Source organism: Limulus polyphemus, unplaced genomic scaffold (assembly GCF_000517525.1).
Source record: "Limulus polyphemus unplaced genomic scaffold, Limulus_polyphemus-2.1.2 Scaffold729, whole genome shotgun sequence".
In the NCBI taxonomy this organism is placed as follows: Eukaryota; Metazoa; Arthropoda; class Merostomata; order Xiphosura; family Limulidae; genus Limulus; species Limulus polyphemus.
In genome coordinates, this window is record NW_013666339.1 from 57,984 (window position 1) to 76,939 (window position 18,956).

Below are 18,956 nucleotides of genomic sequence, written 5' to 3' on the forward strand. Positions count from 1 at the left end.
ATGATTGAGGGCCCATTATAAAGTCAACAAGAGAGTTTTATACCCTCAAGGCATCCAACCTGTTTAACATGAGAAACAATCATTGTCAGTATCTATAATGTATTTCATTCTATAATAATCCTTTCTAGTGGAGAATACCATAAAATCTTTAGTGATTCTTCCATCCCATAAACAACTAAAACTGAAAAAAGATTATTAGTAGCTTTTCCTATGTTGATACTCTATAATATAAACAATATGAAGTATATTAACATTTTGCCTATTAACTAAATGTTAAAACATAGTACCTTCTAGTAACCCCTTTTTACACGTAAGTGTTATTTTAGTCTATCTAAACACTTTTGTTTTCAAGTAAACATAAAGACTAACTAAACCATGGTTGTTTTACAACTATGCTTGAACTTAATCTAGGCTTATTAAAAAACTTTTTTTTCAATTAAAAATGAACATAGTCAAGTTACATACCATTACAAACTAACAAAACTAATTAAATTATCTATATTCATTATAGCTTCTTTCTTCAGGATGATAGTTTTGTGTTTTGATTTCTTTTCTGTACCACACATTTTGTACTTTACCGGTGAATTGCAAGATCTTCGTGTGTACTGATTCTTTCTATTATAGCACAAATTAGTTCAGCAAACCAAATCTACAGAAGTCTATTGATGCTGCATCAAAACTCCACTAGAATGTCTGTAAATGAATCTGTAATGCCTTGTATCTGTTAAGAAATGTAAATGTGAACAGCATATATAATGATCTGACATTTTGTCATGGCATAGATTTACCCTACAGCACTCTGTTAAAGTAATTTATTTTTTCACATTATTAGATTATTTTTAGTGTATGTGTCATTAAGCACAAAGCTACACCTGTGTCTACCAAAAATATTGGAACTCAGCTTTTAGTATTATATGTCTTCAGTCTTATCACTGAGCCACTGGAAGAGGGGGGAAGGGCAATAGTATTGTAAGGTATTTTAAAGTTATTTTTATTTCCTCAGTTTGTCATATTTGTACAAGAACCATAAGATTGAGCATACACTTTGCAGTTTCTTACAACAACTTATATTTTTTGTAAATGTGTGTTTTTTTTATTCCCAAACCAGTTGTGGTCTGATTTGTTTCTATTGTAACAAAGCTAATAGTTAGCCATTTTATCAGAAAGTATGTTTAGGAGAAACTTCTGTACATTGATTTTGCTATTTGTTTCTAACTTGAGATTATTATTCTTTTTTCTGTATAAATTTTGTAAGATAGACCACATATGTTTAGGAAGAAAATAGAAGTTATTCTACTACTTCTTATAAAATCTTGAAATGAGTAACTGTCACTAGCATGTGTAGAGTGAAGATCAAGAAAAACAATTCTCTTTGAAGCACTTTATACAATGGTATAAATACACTTCTTAAGAGCAAATTTGATATGATCTTTCTGTTACTTGAATGCCTTGATATTTACAACTCACTTTCTTTTATTATGGTTATGGACAACTGAGGTTATAAAATACATTTTGTCTCATTTCATTACATTTTTAAACCTATAAAGAAAAAAATCTCACAAATAAAAAAATTAATAAAATTGTCAATTAACAATTGGTATTGAACACTGTATGAGTTTGATGTTTAAGTATATATTGAGATATTGTAAAATACTCTCAACAGTAATTATTGAGATATTTTTGATGTAATTTCAATGTTTTCTTTTATTTTTAGGAAGAAGCAATGCAAAAGATTTTGACATGCCTGACTATATAAATACTGTACCTTCGAGATCCACTACACTAGACAGATCCAATATAAGATCAGTAAGTAGTTTTTAATCTGCTAATAAGACTCAAAAATCATGTTAATGTTTTTATTACCAAACGTTATGCATGTTTTATAACTCTTTACTTGATAGAAACTAAGTACGAGTCAGATATTTGAAACTTATTTATTTCTTTGAAGTCATCACTTAATCTCCATATTATAAAATCTCAAATATTATACTAAACTTAATGTTGTTTCTCCATAAAGCTAGAGAGAATAACCCATGTAATTGGTTAGTTGTTTACCCATGAAGTTATGGAAGAAAATTTTGTAAGAACTTAGTTGAAATTGTTCTGAAAGACTACATGTGTAAAAGAACGGTGTTTAAAATAAATGTTTTTTAACTAATTAGGTTTCATAAACATTAAATCCCAAAAGTTTTTTTTATTGCTATTTGTATTTTATATTAAAGGACTACAACAGTAAAGTATTCCATATAAGACAAGTTTTGTTTTAACTCATTAGATTTTACATGTTATATTCCAAACGTTTTTTTTTTTTTTACTGCTATTTGTATTTTGTATTATATTGAGTGTTATGTCTGGAATTGTTATCAAGGAAACACTTGTTAATCCTGTTATAGTAGTAACTACTTACATGTGATAATTTAACGTTCAATGAGCATGACTTTTTTTTTGTATTTTCAACCATTTTCATATATTTGAGAGAATCACCACTATTTATACCTTAAAGATTACCTAAGCTAAGAAGTATAATGAAAGACTAAAAATGTACTGTGGTGGATCATGTTCATATTTGTGGTTGAAGGGATAATTAAGTATGTATGATATGTCAATGGAAAATTCTGAAAATCAGACTAAAGCTCCTATAGTATTTAAGATTTTGTAAAGTTTTTATATTTATTACCTCAGACTGATTTGAAGTCCCTAAACTTAAAAAATTAACTCTTTCATGCCCAGATGGGTGCAATCTGCCTTAATCCTGAAAGAGTTAAGGGCAAAATTACACAATTAAATTAAAAAATTATGAAAATAAACTTGTAGTTGTTCCTCCACACATAGAAAAATACTTCAGAGTTGAAATTTATTCAATAAAATTTTTTTTTCAATTTTGAGTTGATTTCAGTGTGCTTCCAGTTTTTCTAGAAAATATGTAAACTCCTTTGTCTAAATAAATGAAAGTTAGTTCACCACTTGAAGTAAGGTATTAGAATTTTTATGAGCTGTAAAATAAGTAGCTAAGACAACTTTTTATTTATTTTTTTTAAATTAAGGAGCCTGTTAGAACAAGTGAGCAATTTGTCTTAACTACCAATCAAAATGTCCATTCTCTTCATGATCATCATCATTTTACCAAAAGCTCAACACAGTCTAATACCAGAAATATAGAGATGGATTCTGGCAGACATTCTCAGGTTAATCCCAGGCATGGGTAAGATGTTATTTCTCAAAATATGTTTCTATTTACATTTCTAACTTTTCTTTTAATTATTGTAAAAATATTAACTTTACTAACCTTCATATCTGTGTTGTTTAGTGTTTTGATTAAACTGAAAGGGAATATATTTTCTAGATCTCGTACTTTCACATTGTGGAGACTAATGTTTTTATTTGATAATACTCCACTAAGTCTTTTAATGTACGTAAATGTTCCTGCCAGTAACCTTTTAGATCATTCATTATTCTCACACAGAAAACAAAATACTATCACAGAAATGATTTTAACCTTCTTTTTTTTTTTTTCAGTCCCCCCTTTATCCCAATTTCTAACTTTTTTGTTCATGTTAAATCACATGATTATATAATTTTTACACTTATTTACTGTTTTATATTAGTTTTGTTTTACCATCTTGAAATCACAAAATTATGATTTACCTCCTCACTCACTTGCTCAGCAAGGATTTTAATGATAAAAGCACTAACTAAAGTAAACTTCATCTCCTTTTGTGAGGTTGCTTTAATATAATGTACACACTTTCTAACTCGGTTTGTATTTTTAGTTATTCATTTCAAATCTTTATTATGTTTTATCAATGTATAGATGAATGTGTATTGGTTATCATGTTGTTCATTTGATATTTCAGTATATTAGAAGAGAAAAAACCTCCATCTCCACCTCCTAAACCTGCAAATTTTGGTTCCAGGTAAGATGATAATTAGCAAAAAAATAAGAAAATCTAAATCATTGTGTTAGTTGAAATTGACTTATAACTTTACACGGTCCTGTTTACTTAGATTTAGGAATTGGAAGCCACAATCCCCTATTTTTAGTAAAAAAAATTTTGTTTTAGATAAATGTGATGAGAGACATACATGTAAAGCATATCTTTCAAATGTTTCTGTTTCTTATTATTTCTCCATATGTTGGAATTTATTTTTTAATATGTTTCATTTTGTGTTGACTTTCTGATTATAAGTGTTATTTTATTACAAGTTACATTTTTGCAGTATGGAAGAATATTTCTAAAACAGGTACGACAGGGGAAGACAATGATTTGTTACCTCCAAAGTAAAATCTGAAAAGAGTACTCTCAAAGATATATCTTATTACTGACCATCTTTCTAAGGCTTAGTATGTTAAAATAGAATATTTAAATCTAGAGGTATATGAGAATAGTTTTTAGACCAATGAGGAAAATAACCAAACCTCATTCAGTAAATAGTTAAATGAAGGTTTTTGTTGGATGAAACTAAAAAGTTTTTTCTTTTTATCTATCAAAAAACAGTCTTCTCTTCATATTCAATATACAGATCTAGGTTGTCCAATTTAATGCTAGTGGCAGGTTACATAGTGGTTTCATGGGCCCTAACACCAGTTACCTTTAAAAAATATATATATATTCATGATTTTATTCAAGTTTATTGGTATTAAACACCAGAGTAATAAAGTAATAGGTAACAAACATTAAATAAATAGATTAGGGTTGTCCTATTTTGTGCTAGTGGCAAGTCACATAGTATTTTGAGTGTAATTTCAGGGGCTCACATTATGTATGTGTGAAAAATGGCTTTTACTCAAGATCACTGATATTAAGCACCAGAGTAATACAGTAATAGGTAACAAACATTAAAGAAATAAGTCTAAAAGTTAAGACACTAAAAATTATCTTGATTTGTAACTTAATTTTTTGTTTATTTATTTTCAGTTTGCCTGGTGGTTGGCAGGCCAGTTAAAACTGCCACCAGTTGTACAATGCAAATAATACTTATATCCTTGAAAGTTCGCTTTTGGAGTGTATAAATACATATATGTATGTAACTCAATATTTTGCTAAATAACCAGAATGTCCTGTTTTCTTTCACATTGTTCATACTCTTATGTATTTGGTGTTAATTATTCTGAGAACATTGCTCTGATTTATTTTTTAATCTGGTTTGCAGTAACTAGTAATAGATGAAATAGAAAATTAGTAAACTTTTTAAAAAATAGTATTTACCGTCCTAAGCTTACAGTTTGCTGCAGTATTTTAGTAATAATGTGTATCACCCATCAAGTGTATTTTTACACTATGATTTTCCTTTCTGTATAGCAATCCAGCTGTAAGTTTATTAATATTAATTTTGTTATCTCTATTTCTAGATAATTTCAAAAATACAAGCCCAAGAAAAATAATTGATTATTAACTTTATTCACTGTAATATTGCATTATTTCTTTTGCAGAACACCTAGTAGTAGACCCATTCCTCCCCCTAAGCCAGCACATTATCAAAACAGACTATGGAGGCAAGATGACCTTCTAACAGATGGGATCAGAAAAAAAACATCTCAGGAAAACTTCTATCATAGGAAATACAACAGTCAAGATGGGTCAGGGCATGGCTCAGTTCCTGGGTTCTACCACACCCGTTCCTATTCAGGAATTGAGCCTCCACCCCCACCCCGGCCTCCTCCACCACTAATGCGAGAGCAGTCATACAGAAATAACCACTTTCATCCACCTCCCATGAGAAGGGACCTAGAAAAAGATGTCAGGTATAGCTCAAAACAAGGAAACAGTTTAGACTATGATTATCATCTTGGTTTACAATCCCACATGAAATCTAGAAATGATAGTATAACTATGCCATCTTCATATACTTCAACTTTGATGAATGGCACTGGACCATATCAAAACATTCCACATGGCTCTGCCAGTAACCCTTATAAATATGAGATGGCATACTCTCAAGAACATCATGCCTCTTCATCCCCTCCTCCTGGCCTTCTGGATCTCTCCAACAGAGAAAACCGTGGTAGTGCATTTGAACTGTACAAAAAATCAGATTCATCCTCACCCACAGGGACTCAAAAGTTAAATCTTTCACCATTTGAACTTTCAGGGTGAGTTATTTTACAGGTAGTTTTTGAATTAGTGCACTCAATTTGATACAGTTGTATCAAAAATTAGTCTTTTCACTTTATTTCTTAAATCAAATGTTATGTCCAACTCCTCTGGAAGGTATATATAGTGATCATACTTGTTTGTTTGAATGTAGACAATTGAAATATTACAATATTACATTAATTGCTAATGTTGAACAATAGTTTAAGGTGAGAATGATTGATCTTTTTGTTTTTGTGTCGGTAGTGTTACGTATTGAGAATTTGAAACAATTCAAGGCTGCATTAAATAATTTAACTTTTAATAGTTGAGACGTACCTTGGATTTAGGTTTAGAAATATGCTGGTATTTTATTTAATTTACACTATTCGCCAACAAGATTGATTCACACCATTTTTAGTTTTGACACAAATAAGCTTTAATATACAGTATATATATATATATATATATATATACAACACTATAAACTACAATAGCAACCATTAATTATTACAAACAAAGTTTTATAGACAGAAATTTCAGTAACTTACAAATAGCCTAAAATCATCTTACTAGTTCAGAGTCTCCTTCATATCCAGCGAGGTGTATGTAGAATAGAATTTGGCACGAAGCTAGCTAGCTTTGTCAGGCACTGAATTGTTGGACTGTTGAAATAAGATAATATTTTCACCAAAATCACTAGTGTTCGTTGAAAAAGTAGTAATATTTTTGGGGAGATATTAATGTTTGATGGGAATTCAATGACTTTCTGAATTTATAACGGCTCCTGGTCAAATGTCGTATATTTTCCAGTTGTTGGGGTTAACGAAATCACAGTTTATAGCAACAACAGTTTCATAATAGGCCTCTCTGTTGTTTGTTCTCTTTTGTCTGTTGTTTTTTGGTGTGATGCCTTGCTGCTTTTATAGGTGAAACACACTTTCTAGAACCTTCTCATAAGACTGGATACGGAAATCGATGTATATTTCTGATTCTTTTTCACGAATGTTCTACAGTCTTGAAGAATTGGCGGGGATTTTGCCATACATAACTAAGACAGTAAGCTATACACGCCCTCAAATATAAACTTATTCGAAACAAATGTTGACATTAAAATAAATATATCATAAATTTATTATACGCAACACATATCTGATAAGTCATGCCTATTTCTAAATACAAATTCAATCCAAACAACGTTCATATTAAAAATAAATACATAATAATAAATTCATTACAGTAGTTATACTATATTGATGGCAAACTGCATGTTGGAAAATGTACAGTATCACTATTTAATGCTCAGCTTGTCATCAAACTAATTTGCTGAGAATTAGGAAGCTTTTGCACTAATTGGTTACATTACATTTTTTTGGTTTGATTCCATATGCATAAAAAAATAACTTTTCTAATCAAACCCAAATTTCTACATTAAATCTAAGTAGGTAAACTATATGTATTTATGCTTTACCATCAGACCATTGTCTTCTGACTCTGTGGATAGCAACCATAGAGTTGTTGCTACAGCAAGAGGAATTTTCAATCACACTGGAGGAACTCTAATGTCAGAGGAGACTGGAGTTCAAATTGTCATTCCACCAGGAGCATTACCTAAAGGAAGTGACCAGGAAATTTACTTTAAAGTTTGCCAGGACACAAGTATGCTACCTCCTTTGGACAAAGAGAAAGGTTTGTAAATTTTTGTGTTAGCTAGAAAACTAAATTTAGCTTGATTATCAGAAACTTTATGCAGTTTGCAATGTGACTAAAGCTTATCTATGGTATAAAGGAGTCAAACAAAACAAAAGGTATAATAGGACTGAAATTATTTTCTTTAATTTAACATGCTAGTTGTCCTTCCTTTTTTAACATTTGAAGTACCAAGTTTGTTATGTATATCAAGGGTACTTAAGAGTCAGGTGCAGAAATGGTTTTAATAAAAACAACAGAAAATAGTTCAACTCCAAATTATCATAAGATAACCAAGTAAATATTTTACACACATGCATCTGAAATTACAGAATGTATTTATCTGGAACCCTGAAAAGTTGAATAACCACATGCTGTGATATAAGATTAAAAAATACTTTAATAAAAAATAGGTTACACCATTTTTGATATCTTGCTACCAGTTGTTTTTTACTGAAGCTAACTTTCAACCCTCATCAGAAGTTTTCATCAGGATCATTGTTTAAAATGTAACTTTTATCAAAATACTTTGTGATAAGTATGAATTCTTAAGAACTTTGTGTGCACCGACTTATTTTGACAATTTCATACTCAGTAAACCACTATAGCAACATCTTAACAGCCATTTCTGAATGTTAATTTTCAGGTAAATGATTTAGGTAATTCTCATGAAATCCAAATTATTGCTTCAACATATTTTAAGAATGTTTATAATGTTGTTAAAATAATACAAATCAAATAAAAAATTTATAGTAGTGTGGTATATGAATATACTATGTGTAGTATTATAATAGTTTTTTTATTTATTTGTTGTTCTGAATATGTGCAGATTTCATATAACATGTGATCAATAAAACCATTAAATTGACCTTGTTTCAAGTTATCTTTTTCCTTTGTTATTCTCAAAGTTGGTAATACCTTTAACCATCTGTGCAACCTTGTGTTAGGATGTTGACAGCAGTGTCCTTCAATTGTTGTACAGGTGATATCTAGAGGTTATGGTCTCACCTATTTTTAATGAGAATGACCAGTCAAGTGATATCAGATATTGTGCTGGGTAAATCCAAAGTTTCTTTTTGAAGCTAAGAAACCTTTCATTTAACAGTCTGGGTAGATGAGCTGATGTTGAAAACACCTGGTAGACTAGTAGAAGTGACAGCCTGACATAAGTACATTGCAAGTACACACACTCTGTTTGTGTTGCATATATTAATAAAGATTGTTCATCTTGTTTTACACGTGTGTCCACTCTCATTATTTTGTTTAACATTAACTCATTTGAGTAAGAGTTTTAGTATTACTATGTAATCGATATCTTGAATGAATTTCCTAGGAAATGAACATGAGCCACTATGATTTTAGGGGTGATTAAGAAGAACTTTGATATAGTTAGAATCAAGGGATAAAATCAATATCATAATTGAAAAACAATACATGGCCAAATTTTGATTTATTGATTTTTAACATGTTCATTAATATTAAGATGAATATTTAGGACCTATGAAAGGTTTCTATTGTTAGGTGTTTGTTTCAGTACTAAGAAAAGAAAATGGATTTAACTGTCAGAATTTAATTATATTGTTTAGTTTGTTTTCCAAGAATTTGTAAGACTTAAGTTTTTGTGTTTAGGTGTATATTATCTTCAAAGATTTTGTAAAGATGGAGAAGTTTATTAATGTTTGATATTTGTTTCCCTAGCTGAAATACTGATGAAAATTTTCAAACATTTCTGTCCTAGTTTTTAAACAACATTTGTATACTACTTGCTGTATCTAAACAACATTCCAAGAATTATCTCATCAAGTATAGCAAAATAGATGCTAGTTATAACTACTCAGTTGTTTTATTGTTGTTTTTTTATTTTCCTTATTTTGATATATCTTGCTTCTGTCTAAAATAAATCATATCCTTTTCTGTTTAAATCATTTTTATTTATTTATATGGTTTCTAATACATTATTTTCTGCAAACTCTCGTGAGAAATATCTGTTGTTCATTGTCAGCTAAGAGATGACACATGTATCTAAAAACAAAAACTTTTATAAGCTAGTAATTGTAACTAGAAATTGAATTTACTGTGTGTGTGTTATAAAAAATTCTAAACGTCACAAAGCAGCAAAATAGTAATTGCAGCGAGATCAGAAATTACTACAAGTTCACACTCTTTGACAGATAGAAAGTTTAAAAAAAGTTTGTTTTAACTATTAAAAATAAACTATTTTATCTGGGTGAACTTCCCAAGTTTTATTTTTTTAATTACAAAGACTCATACCTTAACCTGGAGCCACACCCTATAAACCCTGGATATTACACTCTAGAATCACACACAGAACAGTTAATACAAAAATGCTTGATAATTACAAAAGCTCTAGCTAAATTCATAAATGTTGCTGTTCATTCAGACTAACTTGCAAAAGAATTAATTGAAAAAAGTACTTTATGTAATTACTTATTTGCTTGCATATTGAATTTTATTGTAGAATTACTTTCCATTTGTATGATTCAAGCCAAATGATTTTTCTTTGAACAATGGGATAGGTCCAGTAAATAACAGGAGATTCAAGAAGATGATTAATACAAAGTGGTTTTGAATTTCTCTGAATAACTCAGCTTGCAAGAATAAAATAAAGAAAATTGACACAATTTAACACATAAAATCCCAATAATTATTATATCACATTATATATTATAATACAAACACTATGTGTGTATTTGATTATTTGGCAACACAGTTGTTTTAACCGGATGAGAGAGAACTTCTATCTGACTGACTTGACTGAGATCATCTACCATACTGTTTAAACCTACGTGACTGGTCATTCTCACTCAAACTTAAGACAGATTGTAACTTTGAGGTATCAACTGACCTACTGTTGAAGGACACTGCTGATGACTTTCTTACACAATGTACAGCATTAGAGCCATACTTCCACTGGCAACCACATGTTATCTCAAGAGAATGACAAAGTACAAAAAAACAGCTAGAACAAAAGCAACATGTGTTACGTAAAAACTACACATACCAGAACAACTGACAAATTTTGAATAACACTACAGTAAAATAAGATGGGAGAAAATGCATGGTATGTTTATATACTACAAATAATCACATGTAATCAAGAAAACATTGAGAAATAAATACAAATGGCAAGATTATATTAGAAATAGTAATAACAAGATAGCATGGTATTTCATGTGTCAATAGGTTTTGTGATAGGAGTTTTAACTACTTACATAATCAGTCACATTCTTGTTCCTACTACATTTATGTCTCTCCCTTGTGGCCTAGATATAGTTAAGAAAAAAAGATTGAAGGTTAGATTTAACTGAAATTAATTACTTGATTGTAACTTACTCATTTTACTTATACTACTTGTTATTATGAATTACAGGAGAAATGTTGCTTAGTCCATTGGTTATGTGTGGACCTCATGGATTAAAGTTTAACATTCCTGTTGAGTTGAGGCTACCTCACTGTGCTTCAGTTAATCCAGACAGTTGGTCATTTGCTCTCAAGTCTAGTGACACACCTGGCAGTAAGTGTCCTTATAATATTTTTCTGAATAAATAAGTTATAGTTTAACATTAGAAATCTTAGCAACAAATCTGATGCTAATTAACATCATTGCATTTATATAAATGAATTTAGCTACAGTTTTAAATCTAATGCCATGAGTGTATTGTTACATATAGTAATTGAACTTTAAAATATAAAATGACCTTTTTGGCAGATTTTTGAAGCGTAGTGACATTTCATTAGATTTTCAACCTGTATTTATAGTTACCCTTGAGCTCAAGTAATGATATTGTAAAATAATTTTAGTTTAGAAATGTCCTTTTATGTAGTGGTACTTTAAATTTTAAGCTTAATGGATTACTAGATTAGACACATATATATACGTATATACCTACATAATGTAACCTGTTTTTACATTTATGGCATGCTAGATGATATTTTCTGTCCTTTATTATATATTTCAAGATATTTTTCAATAATAATCATAAGTAGTAACCCTATCCAGACCAATGAACACCTTTCAGATGTTGAGTGCAAGCTTGCTTATCAAAGTTCAAACTTTAAGCAAAAATAATAATTCCATTATTTCAATAATTTTTCACTAAAAAAGTATTTTAGAGTTTATTTTTGCTGTTTTTTATAATTTTAATATTTCCAAACTTACAAAGTTCTGAAGAGTTTTATCCATAATCAATGGACTTATCAGTTTTTTTATAATTGTTCTGCCAAACACAAATCATATATTTAGATTTACATAGAAACAATCATCTCTTCAGAATATAATTCTCAACTGTTTGTTTCAGATGTGATTTGCCTTCCCTTTCTCTGATTTTATTTGTAAAGCCTCTCATTCATATCCCTTTATGATATCACAGCATGTGATTTTTAAAACTACTAATGAAACTTTACTTTGAAAATAGCTGCAGGCAAAACATAGGTACCATTAAATATAATAGATTATAGACTATTTATAACAATGTAAAATGAATAGGGTGGTGAATGAGTAATTTGTTCTTTTGTGGAAAAGTGATTACATATAGCTCCTGCAGAGAAGACCAATAGAAATTAATGAGAAGTTTAGAAGACTTAGGAATAAACCACAGATATGGGATTTTTTATAGTTTCTTTAGATGTATTTGTTTTTTTTCTGTAAAATTTTTTTGTGTTAAGTTATGTCTCTTTGAGAGCCATGTAAATTTTCTTCTATATATTGTTTGTTTGTAATTAAGCACAAAGCTACACAATGGGCTATCTGTGCTCTGCCCACCACTCTTCTATGTAAAGCTAGTTAGGTTTAGTGTGTATCATATGTAACAGCAGAACATTTGGATGACTCAAATGTGAGTCAAGTTTTATCTGTTCAATATTATTGTTAAGCTTATCATATTCAGACAACATAGATCAGTGAAAGGACTTATCATTCATTGAAGATAAACTATAATTATTAGATAAAAGTTAATCTTGACTAAGAATATTGTGAGAAACTGATAGCATTGTGACAGGTCATGTCATAGGTCACTGGTAAATCTGTCAGGTTTCACTGGATTTTTAATGATTTATAGTCAGAAGCAATGATTACTAAAACTGGCAAAATGATATATAAAAAGAAATATATTAAAGAATGTTAATCAATTTGACATTGATTGTATATATAAAATAGAAATTCAAAACACTCTCTTGAAAATTTTGGAAATTTGACACTGTAAAAAAATGATAGAAAAAGTAAATCAAATTATATGATTTTTTTTCATGCTGGAACTAGATATTAAGTAGTAAGTTTTACTAAGGTTCATGCAATTTGATTAAATATTTCTACTGTAAGAAGAAAAGAAATCAAGAGATGTCAATGATACCCTTCCTGTGTGGAAAAGGTTCATTCATCAGTTAAACCTTTCCACTTATTAAGCTTTAAAACTTTGTCATATTTAAAATCAAAGTATACTTGATTGGTTTTTGGCACATTGTTCTGCATTATTTAATTATTAAATCTCTGCTTCAAATCATATCTCTTAGGGATTTTTTAGAATGTTTTAAAAGAATTTCAACTCCAAAAAAATTATCAACCTGTTAATTTTTTATGTGAAATGTTTTGAATAATTATACCATATTTTTTCTCCCTCATTCAGTTTGTTAAAGTTTTATCTCATAAAAGTTTGAATATTTCATTTTTTTCTGTGTAAAATATATAATATATATAAAAACCAACATTAACAGTACCATATAATTACATTTGTTCATGTAGGTGGTCAACCTGGAGAGTGGCACAATGTTTCACTGGATAACATGAATGGTGTAGCATCCAGTCACATTAAAGAAAAATATGTCTCAGTTCTGGTAGACCACTTTTAGATTTCTTCCATCCATACCTTTGATGTTCTGATGTTAAATCTTAAAACTCTATCCAACATGTGATTGAATTAACCAAAGAAACCTATATATTAACTGAGAAAAAAAAGTATTGAAAAAAAAGGTTCACTAAAATTTTAATTCATAAAAGACAAAGTAACCTGCTGTCATATACATGGTGTTTTGATTTTCAAAACTAAGACTTGAGAATTTTGAGAAAATGTTAATGTCAGCATTTATTAGTATTTTTTCAAAGGTGGGAATTGATTTCACTATGAATGTATTATGTATACTTTGTCATATATCCTGACATCAATAACACAAATCAAGTCTCATTCCTTCAAAAATACTAATTCTTCTTCAATCAACATAAAATGTAAGACTTGCATGTGTTAGGGTATAATATACATTGTTCCAAATATATTAATTAAAAGGCATTTATTCCCATGATGTGCAAAACAAAGATAAATTTGAACTTTATGAAGAGCTTGTTATTCAATTTGTTGTTGAATTAAATTTGTTATATCCTATAAATATTATAGATATTACAGTTTTGATTATTCTGGTATTGCTGCTATTTCATAATTACTCCTCTTAACTATGCAATTTCATGGAAAATTAATCACAATTTCTATAATCTGCATTATGCTGTGAAAATAATCTGAGTCTTAACAATATGTATGTATATATAAGACACTGATTATTTTCAGTGCTTCTAAATATTAGAATTAAATTAATAAACATAATATGTGGATATAAAACATTATTATTGGCAGTAGTGACTATATTTGAAAAATTCATTTTTTTTTAAATCGTAAACAAATTTCATAATCCAGCTTGCAGCCAATATGTTGTGAAATTCTCTTTTTATTAAGCCTAGTTTTTCACTTGAAAGTGTCAGGGGAAATATTTTAAAGTAATGTAAATAGAACAGGTAAAATATGGATGGGTGTTGAGTGTATATGATAAAATTGTTAAACTCAGTAACATGATACACTCATTTAGAAAATTACTGGCATTGTGGTTTCATATTATAAAGATCAGTTTTTTAATGTTTTTTAGTATCATGTGGCTATTAAAAGGATATATTTTTTAAATTATTAACTAATTGTTTGTTTTTTTTAAAACTACAATGCTATGGATATATTTTCTGTTTAATCATACTGTAAAAGAAACCCACATAATTGTTGCTTTAACATAATACAACAAAGTTTATTTACGAGAAATATATATATGATTTTTTTTGTAAGAGTAAGATCTGAAATTTATTTTGTGGTTATTAAATCTTTATTAAGTTTGTATGAAATTCTGAAAAACATAATTGAATTAAAATGAATCTTGCTTGTAATTATTACTACTTTTAACAGACAAAACTACTGAATGAGGTGAAATGCAAATCTTGTCCCTTCAATACCTAGTCATTTTTATATGATCTGCTTTTAATGCTAGACTTCAATCAGTTCTGTAATAGCTATACCTGGAAAGATACTATTTGTGTCTCACTTTGAATTTTTTCTAATTTGAGCATGTATAGCTGAGGTTTAGTGCATTTAAATCTTGAGAGCATGTACTGCTCAGTATAGCTCGGGTTTGGTGCATTTAAATATTCTCAAAATAGGTTAGAATCTGAGCATGTACAGCTAAGGTTAGGTGCAATTAATTCATCTCAAAATCAGTTTGAATTTGAACATGCAAAGGTCAGGTTTGGAGCAATTAATTCCTCTCAAAATCAGTTTGAATTTGAGTATGTATAGTTCAGATTTGGTGGACTTAAGCTTTTTGAAAATCAGTTTTGGTGTTTTCATTTAAGTATGTAATTTTTCATGGTCATTAGCACTTCTTCATGCAGTGCCATTATTTGAATAAATAATGTAATAGGTATTCATGAATTTATAAATTACTGATTAAATGTTATTTTGTTTTACTTTGATAATTGTCAGAATTTACAGCTACAAAAAAAATCTATCATTAATTATCTAAGGCCTTAGTGATAACATAGTTATATTATTTGAAAATGAACTTGGGCTCATGCACTGTTGCCAAAATAAAGTTAGGCAAAAATAAAGGATGACCCTTCCATTTTGCTATAAAAGTAACTTTATTATACTAAGTAAATAAAATAAGAACAAAAAACAAGTTTTTTTTCTTAAGAAATAATTTTATTTCTCAGTATATCATAACATTTGGCAACAGAATGAATTCTAGGAGTAAAATTTTCAATATTCTTTCTAGCCACCATTTTATTATGTTAGGAACCACAGTTGAATCAAGTTTCTCTAATTATTGTATGTATATTTTAAGTTTATGTAACTCCAAAGAAATAAATCTTAAAACTGCATTCCACTTCATATATCAATTCTTAATCTTAACAATCTTCTGTGTGTCTTAAGTTTCCCAGCTGCCATCTTACTAAAAATATCAGTATATATGTTTGAAAACAAAAATTTTAGTTTTCATTAATGCAAGCCAGTAAAGTTTTTGTTGTAGTATTTTTATGTAACTTTCTTTTTGTGGATGATTTGTGAAAGTCCACACAGTGAGTAGATAAAATGTCTTAGAAACATTGCTCTACCTAAAAAACTGTTCTTTTACAAGCTTTTCATCTTGAAACTGTTAAATTGAAAACCTTATAAAAGAAAACTACCCCTGGTGTTAAAAAACGTAATTACCATAAACATAAAAAAAATCCATTTTTAATGGAAATTTAACATGCAAGCTGGAATGCTTAGGTCAAAATAGGATTAAGATTACCCTTCTTAACTTTTTTTTTGCTTCTTGCTCAAAATGATGATAACATTTTGAGTTGAACTGAATCTTACACTGGTACCAAAAAATAGATGTAATTTTTTTCTCTTTTAATAGTTTGTTGTAAGTAATATGTTTGAGTAAAAATTTAATAAACTTTTGTGTATATATTTATGTGGAAAATTAAGTCTTGTCTGTGTTAATATCAGGTAATGAAATTGAAACTTATTAGGGTACATTATAGTCAGAACAAAATAATTATTTTTTATATATTGATATAAAATTATCACATTATTCAGATTTGAAGAAAACAACCTTTATGCTGATAAACCAATAAAACTAATTTCTATATTTCAAAACAGCTAGCTTTTCATATGATTTATAAGTATGACAGACTATCTTCATCTCATATTTCACGTAGTTTTGAAACTTTGATCAAATAAATGAATTTCTTATTAAAATGAAACTGCTGTAAATGCTAAGCTATTAGATTAATTCTGAAATGTTCACATGTATACAATATCTTTACCATTTTGGCTGTTTCATCATTTCTCTTTGAATTTTTTAACGTGTTTTTGACGTGTTAGTGGTCTTATGTGATTACATTTTCAAGATCTCAATTGCTTGTTAGTACAATATTAAAACTTTTTGTTCACACTTGCTTCTTTGATGTGGTGAGACAAATCTTGGTCTGTTTTGAGTAAAGAAGTATCTTGAATCCATATTGTTGTACTGAGACTGAAGCAATATATTTCTGAAAAAACTTTATTTTTAATCACTGAACATTATTTTGACATCTTTCCACTATAATAACTCTACAATAGTAATGTATCTGAACAATTAAGAAAGAACCATATTTCTTCAACTATTGCCTGTCATTATATATGCTCTCTGGTTTACCATATTTTAAGGCAGATGCACAGTGAGGATCTTTATTATTCAACAGATTTTGTATGAGGTTTTTCTTTTTATGGCCTACTGGTATTGTGAATGTTTTTAGTTCAACATCTCAAGAAATTACAAAATGTCTATATATAGAACCCATGTTCTTACACCTTGGTCTAAAACCAAATGATTCTAATACTGTGCTTACTTTTCCAAACCATCTTCTGTCTGAGATTCTTCAATATGTAATATTTTTAATGCAAAGTTCTTTAATTTTTTTTGTGTTTTAATGCCAGACCTTCTAATAGATTCTGAAGGAGATAAGCTTGTTTTATCAACTATTCATGACATTCTTTCATTAGTGTGCACAAGCTTCATGTATGATGGCTCTCCTATTTGTTTCTTAACAGTTACTCTTCTTTTTGTAAGTAATCATATTTATGGATTATTTGGTTACCTTTTATATTATGTGTTTTACATAAACTTTTACTTTTATATGTTTACCAATGTGATATTGTTTCCAAAACATAATGAAACTGTGCAGATTGCTCTGTTACAGTTTTCAATGGTTAAATGAACTTGCTAAGATCATTATTTTAATACAACACCTCATAACTTTTTTACCTTGTCCTCGATTACTCTCGTGGTCCTGTCTTATTTAAGTAGGTCATTTCTACATCATAAAAGCCTTATTTCTACTCATTTATTCAACTGTTTCTTGGAAAACAATTCATTTGAGTATGTTATATTCTGCACTTAATCTAGTTTGTATTCTGTGAAACATACTAAATCTTTCACAAACTTTAAAAATATACAACAAAGAATTCATTATTCAAAATTCAACATGAAGTTTAGATAGTTTTAGCATAATTATTAACATTTATTGTTATTATGAACTCAAATTACAACATTTAGCTTACATTGTAAAATATTGTAAAGTGTGATCTTCATGGGGATATCTTGTATTACTTATCTTTGGCAGCATTAAAAAATATTAAATTTTCCAATGACAACAACAAAAAAGATACAATACCACTCTCATAATTTTCTTCACTATATCAATGATACTAGCCCAAGAAAGCTGTTCTGCTTGACCTTTTTGCTTGTTCCTTCCTTGAAGACACAGTGATTCTTGAAAAATCACCATGTTTTATTCCTCTAGTAATTTAGAAAGATAAATATAAGGTTATCTTAGAATTTAAAAAAAATCAGATGTATGCACTTTTAGAGTGCATGTGAACTTTCAAATAAATCAAATCCAACTTGAAGAGTAGCCATTATTTTGTGTGCTAGTTACACACAGTCAGAGTGGGTACTTTTTTGTATAGTTTTTGGCTTTCTCACAGTTGATGTCCTTGGAGACCCAGTTTTGATCTTGCATCTACTGTCAGAAAAGGATGAAATTGTTGGTTTTTTTTGCATATAACTTCATACTTTCTCAGTCCCGAACATAATCTATTTCTAGAAACACTCCAAGATTTAGTGCACTCATCAGTATTCTAAAGTTTCTTGTTAGAAATAAGGCTTCATATTATTAGGTCATCAAGAAGTTAATGTCGCTTTTTTTTTTTTAGATGAAAAAACCCGAACAACTTATTTATCAAAACAAAACATCTATTAAATGAAATAGTCGCCATTCTTATCAATGATGATTTTCCATCTTAAAATCTGGTTGTTAATACCCTGATTAAAGAAATCACTCGG

The 18,956-nt window shown here is 28.9% G+C and overlaps 1 protein-coding gene across 1 annotated transcript in view; it reads left to right on the top strand.

Moving 5' to 3' along the window:
* LOC106460210 (tight junction protein ZO-1-like) overlaps positions 1-16,545 on the top strand; it is a 61,681-nt gene extending 45,136 nt beyond the window's left edge. The window contains exons 26-32 of the mRNA XM_013919894.2: positions 1,715-1,806; positions 3,045-3,202; positions 3,855-3,914; positions 5,432-6,091; positions 7,549-7,760; positions 11,152-11,295; positions 13,519-16,545. Coding sequence (XP_013775348.1) covers positions 1,715-1,806; positions 3,045-3,202; positions 3,855-3,914; positions 5,432-6,091; positions 7,549-7,760; positions 11,152-11,295; positions 13,519-13,625 — 1,433 coding nt within the window. The 3' untranslated portion in view covers positions 13,626-16,545. The remainder of the gene's footprint in view (positions 1-1,714; positions 1,807-3,044; positions 3,203-3,854; positions 3,915-5,431; positions 6,092-7,548; positions 7,761-11,151; positions 11,296-13,518) is intronic.
* The last annotated feature ends 2,411 nt before the right edge of the window (positions 16,546-18,956 follow it).